The sequence below is a fragment of the Callorhinus ursinus genome, unplaced genomic scaffold (assembly GCF_003265705.2).
Source record: "Callorhinus ursinus isolate GAN/ISIS: 27379988/994484 unplaced genomic scaffold, GSC_fseal_2.0 scaffold1, whole genome shotgun sequence".
Lineage (NCBI taxonomy): Eukaryota > Metazoa > Chordata > Mammalia > Carnivora > Otariidae > Callorhinus > Callorhinus ursinus.
In genome coordinates, this window is record NW_027397063.1 from 57378773 (window position 1) to 57395169 (window position 16397).

Consider the following 16397-nt stretch of genomic DNA (forward strand, 5'->3'; position numbering starts at 1 on the left):
TCCTCAATTCTATGGTCAAATAATCTTCGACAAAGCAGGAAAAAACATGCAATGGAAAAAAGACAGTCTCTTCAATAAATGGTGCTGGGAAAATTGGACAGCCACATGCAGAAGAATGAAACTCGACCATTCTCTAATACCACACTCAAAGATAAACTCAAAATGGATGAAAGACCTCAATGTGAGACAGGAATCCATCAAAATCCTAGAGGAGAACATAGGCAGTAACCTCTTTGACATCGGCCACAGCAACTTCTTTCAAGATACCTCTCCAAAGGCTAGTGAAACAAAAGCAAATATGAACTTTTGGGACGTCATCAAGATAAAAAGCTTTTGCACAGCAAAGGAAACAGTCAACAAAACAAAGAGGCAACCCACAGAATGGAAGAAGATATTTGCAAATGACACTACAGATAAAGGGCTGGTATCCAAGATCTATAAAGAACTTTTCAAACTCAACACCCAAAAAACAAATAATCAGGTCAAAAAGTGGGCAGAAGACACGAACAGACACTTCTCCAAAGAAGACATATGAATGGCTAACAGACACATGAAAAAATGTTCATCATCATTAGCCATCAGGGAAATTCAAATCAAAACCACACTGAGATACCACCTTACACCAGTTAGAATGGCAAAAATGGACAAGACAAGAAACAACAAATGTTGGAGAGGTTGTGGAGAAAGGGGAATCCTCTTACACTGTTGATGGGAATGCAAGTTGGTACAGCCACTTTAGAAAACAGTGTGGAGGTGCCTCAAAAAATTAAAAAAAGAGCTACCCTATGACCAATTGCAATTGGTCAAGTGCAACTGCACTCCTAGATATTTACCCCAAAGACACAGATGTAGTGAAAAGAAGGGCCATATGCACTCCAGTGTTCATAGCAGCAATTTCCACAATAGCCAAACTGTGGAAAGAGCCAAGATGCCCTTCAACAGACGAATGGATAAAGAAGATGTGGTCCATATATACAATGGAATATTACTCAGCCATCAGAAAGGATGAATACTCAACTTTTACAACAACATGGATGGGACTGGAGGAGATTATGCTAAGTGAAATAAGTCAAGCAGAGAAAGTCAATTACCATATGGTTTCACTTATTTGTGGAACATAAAGAATAGCATGGAGGACATTGGGAGAAGGAAGGGAAAAATGAAGGGGGGGAATCGGAGGGAGAGATGAACCACGAGAGACTATGGACTCTGAGAAACAGACTGAGGGTTTTAGAGGGGAGGGTGCTGGGGGGAAGGGTTAGCCTGGTGATGGGTATTAAGTGCATGGAGCACTGGGTGTTATATGAAAACAATGAATCGTGGATCACTACTTCAAAAACTAATGATGTATTGTATGGTGACTAACATAACATAATAAAATAAAATTTAAAAAAAAAGAATCATATTAAAAAAAAACCTAAAGGGGAGTTCTACTTAGTAATAAATGTTTAAAATTTCCCTATGAGATCAGAAAAGAGGCAAAGATGCTCACTATCACTACTTATATTCAACAATGCCCTAGCTGGTAAGTCAAGCAAAAGTAATAAAAGGAATAAAGTTTGGAAAGGTTGTTATAAAACTACTTTACAGATGATAATTGTGAAGATAGAATATCTAAAAGTATCTACAGATAAATTTTTGGGATTAGTAAGTAATATTTGCAAGGCTTCTAGACAAAAGAAAAAAACAACTACATTTCTAAGTGCCAGCAGCAAAGGGTTAGAAAATGTAAAATAAAAGGAAAAGAGTAAAAAAAGATACCATTTGCAACAGCATCAAAATTTTTCAAATACTTAGCTATAAATCTAATAAAAAACATATACGATCTCTTCCCCAAAATTATACATTAAGAGAATTTAAAACTACAGACCTAAATAAATGGACAGATATATCATGTTCATGGATTAGAAAACTCAAGTGTATAAATATGTCCATTAATCCAATCTTGATCTATGAATTCAAGGCAATCTCAAAAAAATCCCAACAGGATTTTGTGTTTGTGTAGAAACTCACAAGCTGCTTCTACAACTTACACAGAAATGCGAAAAACAAGAATAGGCAAATATTCTTGAAAAACAAACAAAAGAACAAGGTAAGAAGACTTACTTTACCACATATCAAGACATCTTACAAAGCTGCATCACAAAGGCAGTGTGGCACTGTCCAAAGGGGGAACAAATTACAACAGACAAAAATAATGTGTCCAAAAACAGACACATCCATATTTGGAAATATAATTTGTGGCAAAGGTTGCACTGAAAAGTTATGACGGGAAAGCTCAGTCTTTTCAATAGTTAGGGACAATTGTATATCCTTGAGCGGGGAGGTGAAAGACCTTGACTCTCAGTCTCTCAAAATACATAAAAACCAATTCCTGGTTGGTTGTAGACATAAATGTATATGGCAAAACCAAAAGCTCCTAGAGAATATTTTCTTGACATTGGGGTAGAGAAAACTTTGTTAAACGGATCAAGGAAAATACTACAATAATACAAAAGACTGATAAATCCACATAAGCAAAGGGCTCATATCTGGAATATATAAAGGACTCTCATAAATCAGTTAAAAAACAGACAACTCAAAAAAAAAAAAAAAGACAAAAGATTTAAATAGACCCTCCACAAAAAAAGATATCCAAATGGTCAATAAACAAAAAAGGAGCTCAACATCACTAGTCATCAGGGAAAGGCAAATTAAAATCACAGTGAGGTTACCAGAATGGCTACAATTAAAAGGACCAATGATATCAAGCAATGGCAAGAATGTAGATAAACAGAGCTGATGGCAATGTTAACTGGGATAACCACTCTGTAAAACTATTAGGCAGTATATACTAAAGGTATAAATGTGCTTATTCTATGACTCACCAATTCCACTCTAAAGGTAATGAAGTTGGACGCATATGTTCACCAAAAGACAAATACAAGAATGTTCATAGCAGCTGTATTAATGATAGCTAAAAACTGGAAATAGTCAAAATGTCTGCCAACATTAGAACAGATAAATAAATTGTTGGTATGTCCCCACAATGTCAGCTAAATAAAGACATGAACTACAGCTGCACATGACACTAATGAATCTCACAGACCTATATCTGAGTGAAAAAAGTCAGACCCAAGAGTACCTATGGTATGATTGCACTTAAATAAAATTCAAGTTCATACAAAACTAACCTATAGTTTTATATGTGTGCTGGGGTGGGAAGTGGACAGTACTGATTTGGAGGGACTATAAAGAAGACTTCTGGGTGCTGGGAAAGTTCTGTATCATGACCGGGATGGTGGTTATATGGGTATACACATGTAAAACTTCCAGCTTTATGCTTAAGATTTGTACCCTTTACTGCACATGTTATTTCTCAATAAAAATTTTAAGAATAAACCAAATTAATTCCCTCTCCTCATCTAAAGTTACTGATAAGAATGAAAAGGCCAGACACAGTGTGGGAGAGAATATTTTCCAAACATGTAATCAATAATGAGCTTCTACATATAAGAAAAAGACAGGGGGCCTGGGTGGCTCAGTTGGGTAAGCGTCTACCTTCAGCTCAGGTCGTGATCCTGGAGTCCTGGGATAGAGCCCTGCATCCAGCTCCCTGCTCGGGAGTCTGCTTCTCCCTCTCCCTCTGCCCCTCCCCCCGACTTGTGCTCGCTCTCTCTCTCTCTCAAATAAACTCTTTAAAAAGAAAAAGACAACAACAAAAGATGAACAAGAAAACTTGAAAAAGCACCTTCCCAAGAAAAAATAACTAATGGCTATTAAATATTTGTTAAGTTGCTTTACCTCATTAGTATTCAAGGAAATGCAAAATAAAACTAATAAGACACTACTTTAAACCCACCAGAATAGCTAAAATTATATCATCTTAATAGCAAATGTTGGCAAGGATGCAGAGCAAAGAGAACTTGCACACACTTCTGATAAGAGGACAATTGCTACAACCACCATAAGAAACCATTTGTCTTTATCTACTAAAACTGGAGAAGCAGCAATTCTATGACTAGGTCTTTACCGAACATAAATGGAAACATATGAGCACCAAGGACCTTGGACAAGAATTTTCAAACCAGCAAGATTCATAATAACTCCAAACTGGAAACCTAAATGCCCATCAATGGAAAAATGGATAAACTGTGATATATTCACATAATAGAATACACTATAATATAGTAAAACAGCTACTCCAAATAAAACACGAATGACTTAACTATGCAATTTTGAGTGAAAGAAGCTAGATGCAAGAATATATACACATGATGTAGAAAGAGGTCAAAAATATATAAAACAAAACTATAGGCTTAGAAATGATGATAGTGCTTATTTCTGGGAAGGCTGTGGGTAGTGATTAGGAACCACCAAGGTACTTTCTATTTGACTTGAGTGGTTACACAGGTGCAGCTCTGTGATAATTTACTGAAATTTACATTTGTTTCCTGTACTTTCCCTATGCATATTTTTCAATACAATAAAGGTTTAAACAAAAAGTTAAACCAAACCAAACACAAAAATTAAATCTGCCTATGTTTATTCATAATTCAGAGGGTTGGAATTTTCTTTTTTTCTCAGCAACAACATAATGAATCAGAACTTTGATTCCTAAGGATTTGGCATGGAAATTCTTACTCTCACATCTTTAGGTACAAAAATAATTAATTTTCAAAAACTTACATGGTTCATTTATAATAACTCTATCTGCCATTTTTCATAATGTAAATCCCAAGAAATATAACTCCTGTTAGATCAAGTCTAAATTTTTAAGCCGGCCATTAAAAGACTTCCACTAGCTGGTTCCATCTGACCAGTAGAAAATTATCTACCCCTAAGTGACAACTCATTTAAAGATATGGTAAAAGCCTGATAAATATTTGGTATCTGTATATATGGGAGGCTACAGAGTGAAGAAATAACAAAAATCCAACTATTCCTCCATGGTCCTTAAGAGCATTAGTGCTCTGAAGTTTGCTAGCTCCAGATAGAAGTTCAGCAGTATGGGACTGGGTATTTTCAATACATACAACGTGTAGTGAGCACTGACATGCAAAAGTATGGGAGAAGATAAAATACAGGCAGTTAAAATAGGAAGATGTGGACTATAATAGAAATTTAAATGTTCAGACGCATAGAATACTTTTGTGGATCCCAATGATTTCAGAGTTTTAATCATAACTTGAGCACATACTATCAATAAATACTTAAAATGGTGTTAAAAATAGCCTTTTTCAATATTTTGGATATCCTAATAACCTCTCTTGAGCCAGTGCTTTTAAAACAAACAAGTAGAATGAACCACATTTAATGACTGGCTAATCTCTGAAAACATTGGTAATTTGGTGTGATATGACAAACTGGTATATGATATCTGAAACAAAGAACAATTAGCAAATGTAAGAATTAAATTTATAAATTATTAGCAAAACTAATAAGTAACTGGTTTACTGAAATAGAACACCTTGAAAGTATCTGAAGTATTATTAAGTGAACCCATATTTACATTAGTCTCCTAAGGACTGTGTTCAGCAAATACAGGCATGTGCCATTTACTTCCAAGTCCTTAGTGAAACAGAAGATCCAATTAATAGGCTACTGATCCCTAAAAGGAAAGTTAGCAGTGTTTAGTCTTTGTGGAAAAAGTATATGTCATTAAAATATTAAGTTAAAAACCCAGAGACATTTCAACATACGTGAGCTTTATGATAAGGGTTGTTGTCGTTGATTCCTGGTAAATATCTACGCCTTCCCAAAATGGTCTGAACAAACCCGTCTCTTTTACAATTCTTCACTGTCTCTCTCATGAAATGATTAATCCCTACAAAGAAAATACAAAAATATTTACAACCAAAGTCCATTCCTAAGCTCACTCACTACCTTCAATATAGTGAAATATACCAACACCCTACCATGATTCTTCACACTATATCACATCATCAAAACTTTGCATATAAAGTTTCATTCACTTTTTGTAGACTCAGAAACAAAAGGGACTTTAGAAATGACATAATCTATCACCAACAAAAAATATGAAACTAAAGTCCAGAACAACAGAGGCACTAAAACCTAGGATCTTACGACAATTCCATGTTACTTTTCACAGGCTTCTTCTGCTCTTTGATTGTGTTAATCTTCTTTTACTTGGTCTTATCACTTCCAGGCTTAAAATATTCTAATAGCTCCTTGTTAGCATCTAAGCTATAATCTAAATAGGACCTAACTGAAATTAATACATGAATAATAAATATTTCATTAGGAATATATACAACTCACTTCTTAAAATTTAAAAAGACTAGGTATAGTATACTATTCAAACACATTCATATTCCCTATACCAGCATGCATCCTTTGCAATACAGGTTCATTATTACGTCCTATAGATCTTCAGGGTGAGTCTGTTGTTCTAGGCAGGTCAATGTCTTCACTGCTCATTCCTGTCTCTGAGTTAGAGAGGTCTCTGTGCTCTTTAAAACACAATCAAGTATAGAGACTGTGCTGATCTATTTTTATTCATATGTGCAATCTCTGCTTTCTCATCCTAAATAATAAACACGAACATCTCCTAACTAAAACCCCTCATTTGAGGATTTCCGTTGTGTGGCTGGTACAAGAGAGACATCTGAGGAGACTGTGGATGAAAGGAAAGGGAGAAAACTTCGCCAGCTGAAGCTGTTGGTGATATTCAACCACCAGCATAAGAATTCCAGAAAGCAATAAGGCTCTCACCTTTTTCTGTTTAAGAATTACTGTGATATTGGTGAGTGAAGAGCAAAGAAAAGGATGAGATTGAAGAGGCCACATCTCTACAAATTCTCTTACCTGACTCCTGTCAGAGGCCCTCAAATATTCAGAGGTTGAAAGAACACCTTTAAAAATGCAAACATACAAAGGAAAGAGAAAGTGGGGGAGGGGGGCAAACCAGGAAACAGACTCTCAACGATAGAGAACAAACTGATGGTTAACCAGAGGGCAGGTGGGTGGGGGATGAGTGAGACAGGTGAGGGGGTTAAAGAGGACACTGTGACAAGCACCAGGTAATGTATGGAAGTGTTGAATCACTGTATTGTACACCTGAAACTAATATTACACTGTTAAGTAACTGGAATTTACATAAAAACTTAAAAAAAAAAATCAATCCTGAGGTATAGTTTACATAGATGGAACCCACTTTAGGTGAACAGTTAGATGCATTTTAACAAATGTACACTGCAAGATATGAAACATTTTTTATCACCTTTATAGTCAGCTCCCCATTATCAGCCTCAAACTCTCACTGATCTGCTTTATGACACTCTATCTTGGTTTTTCGTGTTCTTAAATTAATAAAAATTGAATTACACTGTATGTTCTCATTTGAGCTTGCTTTCTTTTGCTAAGTAGTATTCCATTACAGAGATATACCAAAATTTGTTTATCCATGATCCTGCTCATAGACATTTGCTTGTCAGGAATAAAACTGCTATGCCATTCACATACAAGTCTTTCTTTGGATATGTTTTCATTTTTCTTGGACGGATACCCAATAGTAAAATTGCAGAATCACATAATTAACTGTGTGTTTCAGTCTATATGAAAGAGTCATAGCGTTTTCCAAAGTGGTTGTACCATTTTACAACTCTACCAGCAATGTAAAAGAGATACAATGTTTATTTTAGCCATTCTAGCATTTTTGTAATGGTATCTCTTTGTGGTTTTAATTTGCTTTTCCCTGATGACTAATGATGATAACATTTGATGTGGCCATTCACATATCTTCTTTTGAGAAGTGTCTGTTCAAATCTTTCGATCTTTATTTTATTAGATTGTTTACCTTCTCAGCATTGGGTTATAAGAGTTTTTTTATATATTCTGGATGTAAGTTCACTAGACAATAAGAACTGCAAATATCTTCTCTTGTGGCTTGCCTTAGATTTTCTTAATGGTGTCTTTTATCAATGTTTATCTTTTATGTTTAATTCAGTGTAATTATCACCTAAGAAATCTTTGCCTACCTCAATGTCACAAAGTATTTTTCCCCTATTTTCTTCTGGAAGATTTATAGTTTTAGCTTTTACTTCTAAGTCTATGCTCCATATCAAGCTAACTTTTGAATATAGTATTGGATAATAGTTGAAGTTCATTTTTTTCCCACACTGGTATCCAGTTGTTCTAGAACCAATTGTTGACAAGACCATCTTTCCTCCATTGAATTACCATGGTAACTGTTGAAAATCAATTCACCATATATGTATAGGTCTATTTCTGAACTCTTTATTGTGATCCATTGTTTTCCATGTCTACCCTTATGCATATCTTGATTAGGCCACTAACTAGGGCTGAAGTCCAGCCAGTTCACGTTGTATGCATGTTGGCTGGCTTCTCTTCTGTGTGATGAAACGTTGGTTCTCCTTGGTTGATTCTGGGCTGCACTGGCTGCTAAATACTGAGTAGTACTTTTAAACCATTTGAAATCACCTTTGCATATGAGATCCAAGTTTTATATTCACCCCAGAATGAGCCAGTCTTCTCAAGTACTGTCTACTAATAAAGCCATTAATTGTCCACTGTTACATGGTATAATTTTGGCAAAAGTATGTCACCTTCTAAAACCTTCTTTTGTTGGAATATGGCATTCCTTTGACCTTATAATGTGAGAAAAACAGAAAGAAGCCTCTATAACATTTAAATAATCGACAATAGGGTATAACTCTCATTTTTTCCCCCAGATCTTTTATGTCCATTATTAAGTTTGGACACATTAAAAATGTGTATTCAGTCTCAACAAAATGGAGTACATTCAAGAAAAAATTGATTGTTATAGCTTTATACTATAACATAGTATAACTTGATTATTATAGTTTTATACTAAGTTTTGAACCCAGGGAGTGTTAGTACTCAACACTGTATTCCCCCCCCCAAAATTTTCCTAGTTAGTCCAGGCCCTTTGAATTTCCATATAAATTTAGAATCAGCTTGTCAAATTCTACACAAAAGTCTAATGAAATTTTGACTGGAATTAAATTGAATCTATAGAACAATTTATAGAAAACTGCCATCATAATAATATTGTGCCTTCTAATAAATTAACATGGTAAACCTCACATTTATCTAAGTATTCTTCAACTTCTCTCAGGATTATTTTAGAGTTTTCAGTAAAGTCTTGCATATGCTGTTGAATTTATCCCAAGTATTTCATGTATTTTGATGTTATCATAATGGTTTTATTTTTACTACATTCACTAATTACTGGTATACAAAAATCCAACTGATTTTTACAAATTAACCTTGTATGGGGGGTGGGGTGCCTGGGTGCCTCAGTGGGCTAAGTGGCTGACTTTGGATCAGGTCATGATCTTGGGGTCCTGGGATCCAGCCTCGCATCAGGCTCCACACTCAGGAGGAGTGTGTTTGGTTTTTTTTTTGTTTTTCCCTCTTCCTCTGCCCCCCATCCAGCTCGTGCTCTCTCTCTCTCAAATAAATAAATAAAATCTAAAAAAAAAAACAAACCCTTGTATAGTCAAACACTTCTAAATTTAGTTATTTGTTCTAGTAGTTGTTTTTGTAGAATTCATATGATTTTCTATGTATAAGATCATGTCGTGTGAATAAAGTTTTCTTTTCTGGGGACTGAGGTCAGGACTGATTACAAAGGGTATGAAATAACATTCTGGGATCATATGTTAATGATTCCATATCTTGGTTGTGGTGTAGGTTATATGACTCCATGCATTTGTCAAAACTTATACAAATATATATCTATAAAGGGTAAATTTTACTGTATGTAAATTGTACCTGAATAAATTATCAAAAGCAAAGATAATTTAAAACAATAATACTCAAACTGCTCTTGTTCTTTCATAGTTTCTGGTACATTTAATCAATGGTTTACCGTTTCAAATTAAAGCTATCTAAACCTAAAGCATAGCACAATTCCAAGATTTTATGATATGTTCACAATGACAAAGTAGCATATACATCAATTGGATTTTGTTATTCCATTTCTGTTCCTATTTTTATGAAAAAAGACCATCTTAGTAAATAATCATAAGGTTGATGTTATTTAATTAACAATACCTGGTGAAAACTTCCGAGTAATATAAATGTTAACAGAAAATTTTGTAACACTATTTTTTTCAATTAATATGGCAAGATAATTGAGTGGTATCTAGAAGATAATTAATATTTAAGGTTTCTTTACCTGTATATCTGGATTTGAAGGAATCAATGTAGCAAGCAGCATCATTTTCTTTAATGCCCATCTGTTTTCCCAATGATTTAGCACACATTCCATAAATGATTCCATAGCAAATCTGAAAAGGAGTCATCACACTCAGTAGGTAAATTAAAGGTTATAACTACATAAACTGTAAATATAAAAAGCTGATGGGGATTGAAATTTGGTAAACTTTTTATTTCATAGTGTGTCAAAGAAATGATTAGATCTGCTTTTGGTAGGTTAGATTCATTAGAACCTGATATCCAGTGAACATCTTTTCTCTTTTCTGCCTTTTAACAATACTTTGGGGCTGGGGGAGGAAGGGGAAGAACATGAAGAAATGTGAATGTGTGTGTTTTAAGAAACTAATCCTAGTGATTTAAAAGGGAAGATTTATTTCTGACTCTTTGTCATGTATCCAGTAGTCTTCAGAGCAGCTTTCTACTCTTACCACATTCACTCCTGCTTAGAAAAGGGCCCAGGAGTCAGGAAAGAGAAGCATTACAAACATTCCTCTCCTGGCTCTTGCATAGGATACAGCAGGAAGAGGAGGCTTCGTGGTTGGATAACAGGGAATACTTCTTTGGAAATAAATATGCTTTCCACCTCACCACCACCTGATATCCCACAATTGCAGAATTCAATTGGGTTAAACAAATTCCTGAGGAAATTTTGGGAGTAGTGGAGGGAAATGGTCTAAATAGGTCAGTAGGAAACCGTAATTTAATCATAAGTATTGCCTGGGTTTAAATCCTAGTTCCAGCATTTATCCAGGATTATCTTGCAGAAGCTACCTAAAGTCTTGTACCTCGATTTCTTCATCCATAAAATGAGGATAGTAATACCTGCATCATGGAGTTGTGAAGATTACCAAGTTATTTCTTCTAAGTGTTCAGGAAACTTCCTGACATAAAGCAAGCTCATATAAATGTCATTAAATATAATTTTAAAAGATAACTTGCAAAAAATGAGTATCAGAGTTCCAAGCTACTTTTAATGTGATAAAACAGCTAGAAGTTTTTGTCCTTTCCCTGTCTTTTTTAATACATTGAGAAAGATTTTTTTTCCCTCCTTTTATCTTTTTCTTTTTGGTATTTCTACATTTTATTTTACTGTGACTTCTACTTTTTTTTTTTTTTAAACTCAGGTAGTACATAGCACTGGCTGAGATCTCAGCCAGACCCAAGGAGCAGACAGTTCAGAGTATGGTGATTTAGTGTAGCATAAACACTATTAAATCATGCAAGAACTTATGAAATAGAGGCAGATATGATCAGTGGATGAGTGTTTAGGTTATAAAGTCAGAATGTCTAAGTTCTGGCATTCTGAGCTCATCCTGGCTCCACCACTTATAGCTGTATGACCTTAAGCAAATTACTAGTTTTTGGTGCGTCAGTTTACTCCTATATAAAATGGAGTATGTAGGAATATAAAATACCTATTTCATGGGTTTACTATGAAGATTAAATATTTGAACATTACCTATTTTACCCAGGGTTCGATTCTTGCTGAATGCAGGACCCAAAGATTATTAAGCAGAGAGAGCAAAGCTGGTTTTCTAAAGAGTGGAAGAACCAAGTGCTGGTGCTAAACAGGCAATGGTGAGAGGAAGGGTTTCATGCCTAATGAACCAGTCAAGAATTACAGCCGTGAGTAACTAGAAGTATAAATGCAAAACTAACACAGCAGGATCTTAAAGGTGGGAGTGATGTTCCTTTGCCTCAGCCAGCAATCCCACTCTCTCAAAAATGGCATCAGATTTCCCACAGGCCAAGTGGTGAAAAAAAGTATCAGTGTCAATGAAGGCCAGGAAACGGTGGAAATGTGGCCTTTCACTTTCTCTGTGCATGACAGTCATGCAGGAGTAGGAACTAATATGGACCCATTTGAAAAGTCCAAGGACAAGATAAAGTTTCACATGTGGATTAGCTAACCAATGACCTCAAAAAACGAAAAAGCTATCAGTTTATTAATTATAATCCACAGCTCAGTGATCTTTTTTTCAATAAACATTTAGAGAACACCTGTAAAAATAAAAAGATGAAAATGTTTACAGACTAGAAAGACATTTTTAAAATACACACACATACACATAAATAACAACTAGCAGCACCACAATATCCACCATTAATGCAGATGGATTTCCTCACACAAAGGAGCCTCAGACTAAGTCTATCGATTCTTTCTACTGACTCCATGAAGGAAAGTATAATGAATGCCATTAGACAGGCTCAGGTGAATGTGGTTTGAAAGATCCACAGATGGAGAAATCATTCCTCAACTGAAAATGATCAAGGCAATTTTTAAATTTTTTAAAATATTTTTTATTTTATTATGTTATGTTAATCACCATACATCATATCATTAGTTTTTGATGTAGTGTTCCATGATTCATTGTTTGCGTATAACACCCAGTGCTCCATTCAGTATGTGCCCTCTTTAATACCGATCACCAGGCTAACCCACCCCCCACTTCACTCCCCTCTAGAACCCTAATCATTAAAATTCTCATATATGTTAAGCATATGCACTAAGATCACCTGCTTTGCTTGTTGCCTCAGATCATCCCCAACAGACTCTGCCTCAATCATCTTCCACTCAGCTGCAATACTCCTGAAAACATCAGCTCCAGCGTTTAATACTTGAATGAGGCGACGATCGTGGGATAAATGAGCCAAGATCCTCAGTTCAAGTTGAGAGTAATCAGCAGCTAATATTAAACCACCTGAAATAGAAGTGATTTTACAAAAGTTGGTACAAAGGTAAGTCCAGGTTTTATATAATTGAGCAGGATGACAGAAATTTAGATCTAACTTAGAACCATAAGATTAGGGGAGGGGAGGGAAAACTGAATGGGAAGAAATCAGAGAGGGAGACAAACCAAGAGAGACTCTGGACTCCAGGAAACAAACTGAGGGTTACAGAAGGGAGGAGGCTTGGGGGGATAGGGTAACCGGGAGATGGGTATTAAGGAGGGCACATGTTGTGATGAGCGCTGGGCGTTATATGTACCTAATGAATCGTTGAACATTACATAAAAAACTAATAATGTGCTAACTGAACATAATAATAATAAAATTAACCAAGAACCATAAGATTATGTACCCAAAAGTTAAAATCTTGCTCTTAACATGATGCAATTCAGTTCTGTAACTTAGATCATTTTGGTTTTTTTTTCTGTTTAGCTTTCAAGTACATGTAATATGTGTAAAGCCACTCCTGACCTCTTCCCCTTAAACCACTGTGGTAGTGCTTTCCTCAGTGTTTCTACAGCACCTGACACATAATCTAAAATGGTTCTTTCATGCCTCTCCCACATAGCACAGAGCCATTAGGGATGGGATACTTAATTTTCCTTTGTATTCTCAGAAAACCTTATACAGTACTGGTACTTCATAGCCCCTTAAATGGTTGTTGAATGAATGAATGAATGAATGAATGAAGAGTTGGTTTGCAATGTGTGCAAATTTTAAGTGGGCTGGAGAGAAACATGTGCTCTGCTCTGACAACAAAAACATTCAATGGGAACAATCAAGGGGTCGATATGTGGAGAAGAGTTACTTAGAGGATTAGGAGAGTTTACCTATGTAATAGAAATGACTGGATTACATAATGGGAAAACAAAACTTAAAAGATCCTGGCTAAAAAAAAAGGAGGGAAAATATTTGCAACTGAAACCACCATGGACTCATTGCCATATTATTAAAAAAAATGCTATAAATCAAGAACAAGACAAAATATAAAGAAGCAGTTCTAGGAAATAATCAAAAGAACCTTAAACATACTAAAGAATGCTCACCTTCATTCACAATAAAGAAACTCAAATTAAAACTATAGCAAGAAACAATTTTTCTCTACTTAAATTGCAAAAATCCAGAAATTGGACAGCACATTCTGTAGCAAGGCTGAGAAAGAAACACATACTGTTATTGGGGACTAAATGGTTACTGTCCCCCATTACATTGCAATTCAACAATATTTATCAAAATTGATTAGGTTTATTCTGTGATTCAGCAAACCCAGAGATCAAACTGGTTTACGTTCAAATTTATTTACTGATAATCACAATTCTCCAGTATAAACACATTAAATGAAAAAAGGCACACAACAGTGTATATGGAATCCGTATTTTTGTGGAAGAACAGGGAAAGAAAATATTACATATTCATATTTGCTTACATCTGCATAAAAAATACTACAAGGGCCCATAAGAAACTCATCTAGGAGGTCATCTAGAGGTCATCTAGGAGGTCATCCAGAGGAGCCGTAGACAATAGGGTAGACAGGACAGGAAAGGAAGCAAAACCTCTCAACACCTTTTCTATATTTTGATTTCCCAACTATGTGAATGAATAAACAATTCAAAAATAAAAGATATAATAATTTATTCTTTGCAGGTGATATGATACTTTATGTGGAAAACGCAAAAGACTCCATCTCAAAACTGCTAAAATTCATACAGGAATTCTAAGAAAAAGTGGCAGAATATAAAATCAATGCATAGAAATCATTTGCATTTCTATACTCCAACAAGACAGGAGAAAGAGAAATTAAGGAGTCGATCCCATTTACAATTGCACCCAAAACCATAAGATACCCAGGAATAAATCTAACCAAAGAGGCAAAGGATCTGTACTCAGAAAACTATAAAATACTCCTGAAAGAAATGGAGGAAGATACACAGAAATGGAAAAACGTTGCATGCTCATGGTTTGGAAGAACAAATACTGTGAAGATGTCAATGCTACCTAGAGCAATCTACACATTCAGTGCAATCCCTATCAAAATACCACCCACTTTTTTCAAAGAAATGGAACAAATAATTCTAAAATTTGTATGGAACCAGAAAAGACCCCGAATAGCCAGAGGAATGTTGAAAAAGAAAAGCAAAGCTGGCAGCATCACGATTCCGGACTTCCAGCTCTATTACAAAGCTGTCATCATCAAGACAGTATGGTACTGGCACAAAAACAGACACATAGGTCAAGGGAACGGAATAGAGAGCCCAGAAATGGACCCTCAACTCTATGGTCAACTGATCTTCAACAAAACAGGAAAAAATGTCCAGTGGAAAAAAGACAGTCTCTTCAACAAATGGTGTTGGGAAAACTGGACAGCCACATGCAGAAGAATGAAACTGGACCATTTCCTTACACCACACACAAAAATAGACTCAAAATGGGTGAAAGACCTAAATGTGAGACAGGAATCCATCAACATCCTAGAGGAGAACACAGGCAGCAACCTCGTCAACCTCAGCCACAGCAACTTCTTCCTAGAAACATCGCCAAAGGCAAGGGAAGCAAGGGCAAAAATGAACTATTGGGACTTCATCAAGTAAAAAAGCTTTTGCACAGCAAAGGAAATAGTCAACAAAACCAAAAGACAACCGACAGAATGGGAGAAGATATTTGCAAATGACATATCAGATAAAGGGCTAGTATCCAAAATCTATAAAGAACTTATCCAACTCAGCACCCAAAGAACAAATAATCCCATCAAGAAATGGGCAGAAGACATGAAACAGACATTTTTCCAGAGAAGACATCCGAATGGATAACAGACACATCAAAAAGTGCTCAACATCACTTGGCATCAGGGAAATCCAAATCAAAACCTCAATGAGATACCACCTCACACCAGTCAGAATGACTAAAATTAACAAGTCAGGAAATGACAGATGTTGGCGAGGATGCAGAGAAAGGGGAACCCTCCTACACTGTTGGTGGGAATGCAAGCTGGTGCAGCCACTCTGGAAAACTGTATGGACGTTCCTCAAAAAGTTGAAAATAGAGCTACCAGATGACCCAGCAATTGCACTACTGCATATTTACCCCAAAGATAAAAATGTAGTGATCCAAAGGGGTACGTGCACCCCAATGCTTATAGCAGCAATGTCCACAAGAGCCAAACTATGGAAAGAGCCAAGATGTCCATCAACAGATGAATGGATAAAGAAGATGTGGTGTGTATACACACACACACACACACACACACACACACACACACACACACACACACTGGATTATGCAGACATAAAAAAACGAAATCTTGCCATTTGCAATGACGTGGATGGAACTAGAGGGTATTATGCTGAGCGAAATAAGTCAATCAGAGAAAGACATGTATCATATGATCTCACTGATATGAGGAATTCTTAATCTCAAGAAACAAACTGAGGGTTGCTGGAGTGGTGGGGGGTGGGAGGGATGGG

At 35.8% G+C, this 16397-nt stretch overlaps 1 protein-coding gene across 1 annotated transcript in view; it reads right to left on the reverse strand.

Annotated features, from left to right (window-relative positions):
* POLQ (DNA polymerase theta) overlaps nucleotides 1-16397 on the reverse strand; it is a 126897-nt gene that overhangs the window by 10460 nt on the left and 100040 nt on the right. The window contains exons 25-27 of the mRNA XM_025874979.1: nucleotides 12724-12908; nucleotides 10166-10277; nucleotides 5682-5806 (exon numbers count right to left, since the gene is read on the reverse strand). Coding sequence (XP_025730764.1) covers nucleotides 5682-5806; nucleotides 10166-10277; nucleotides 12724-12908 — 422 coding nt within the window. The remainder of the gene's footprint in view (nucleotides 1-5681; nucleotides 5807-10165; nucleotides 10278-12723; nucleotides 12909-16397) is intronic.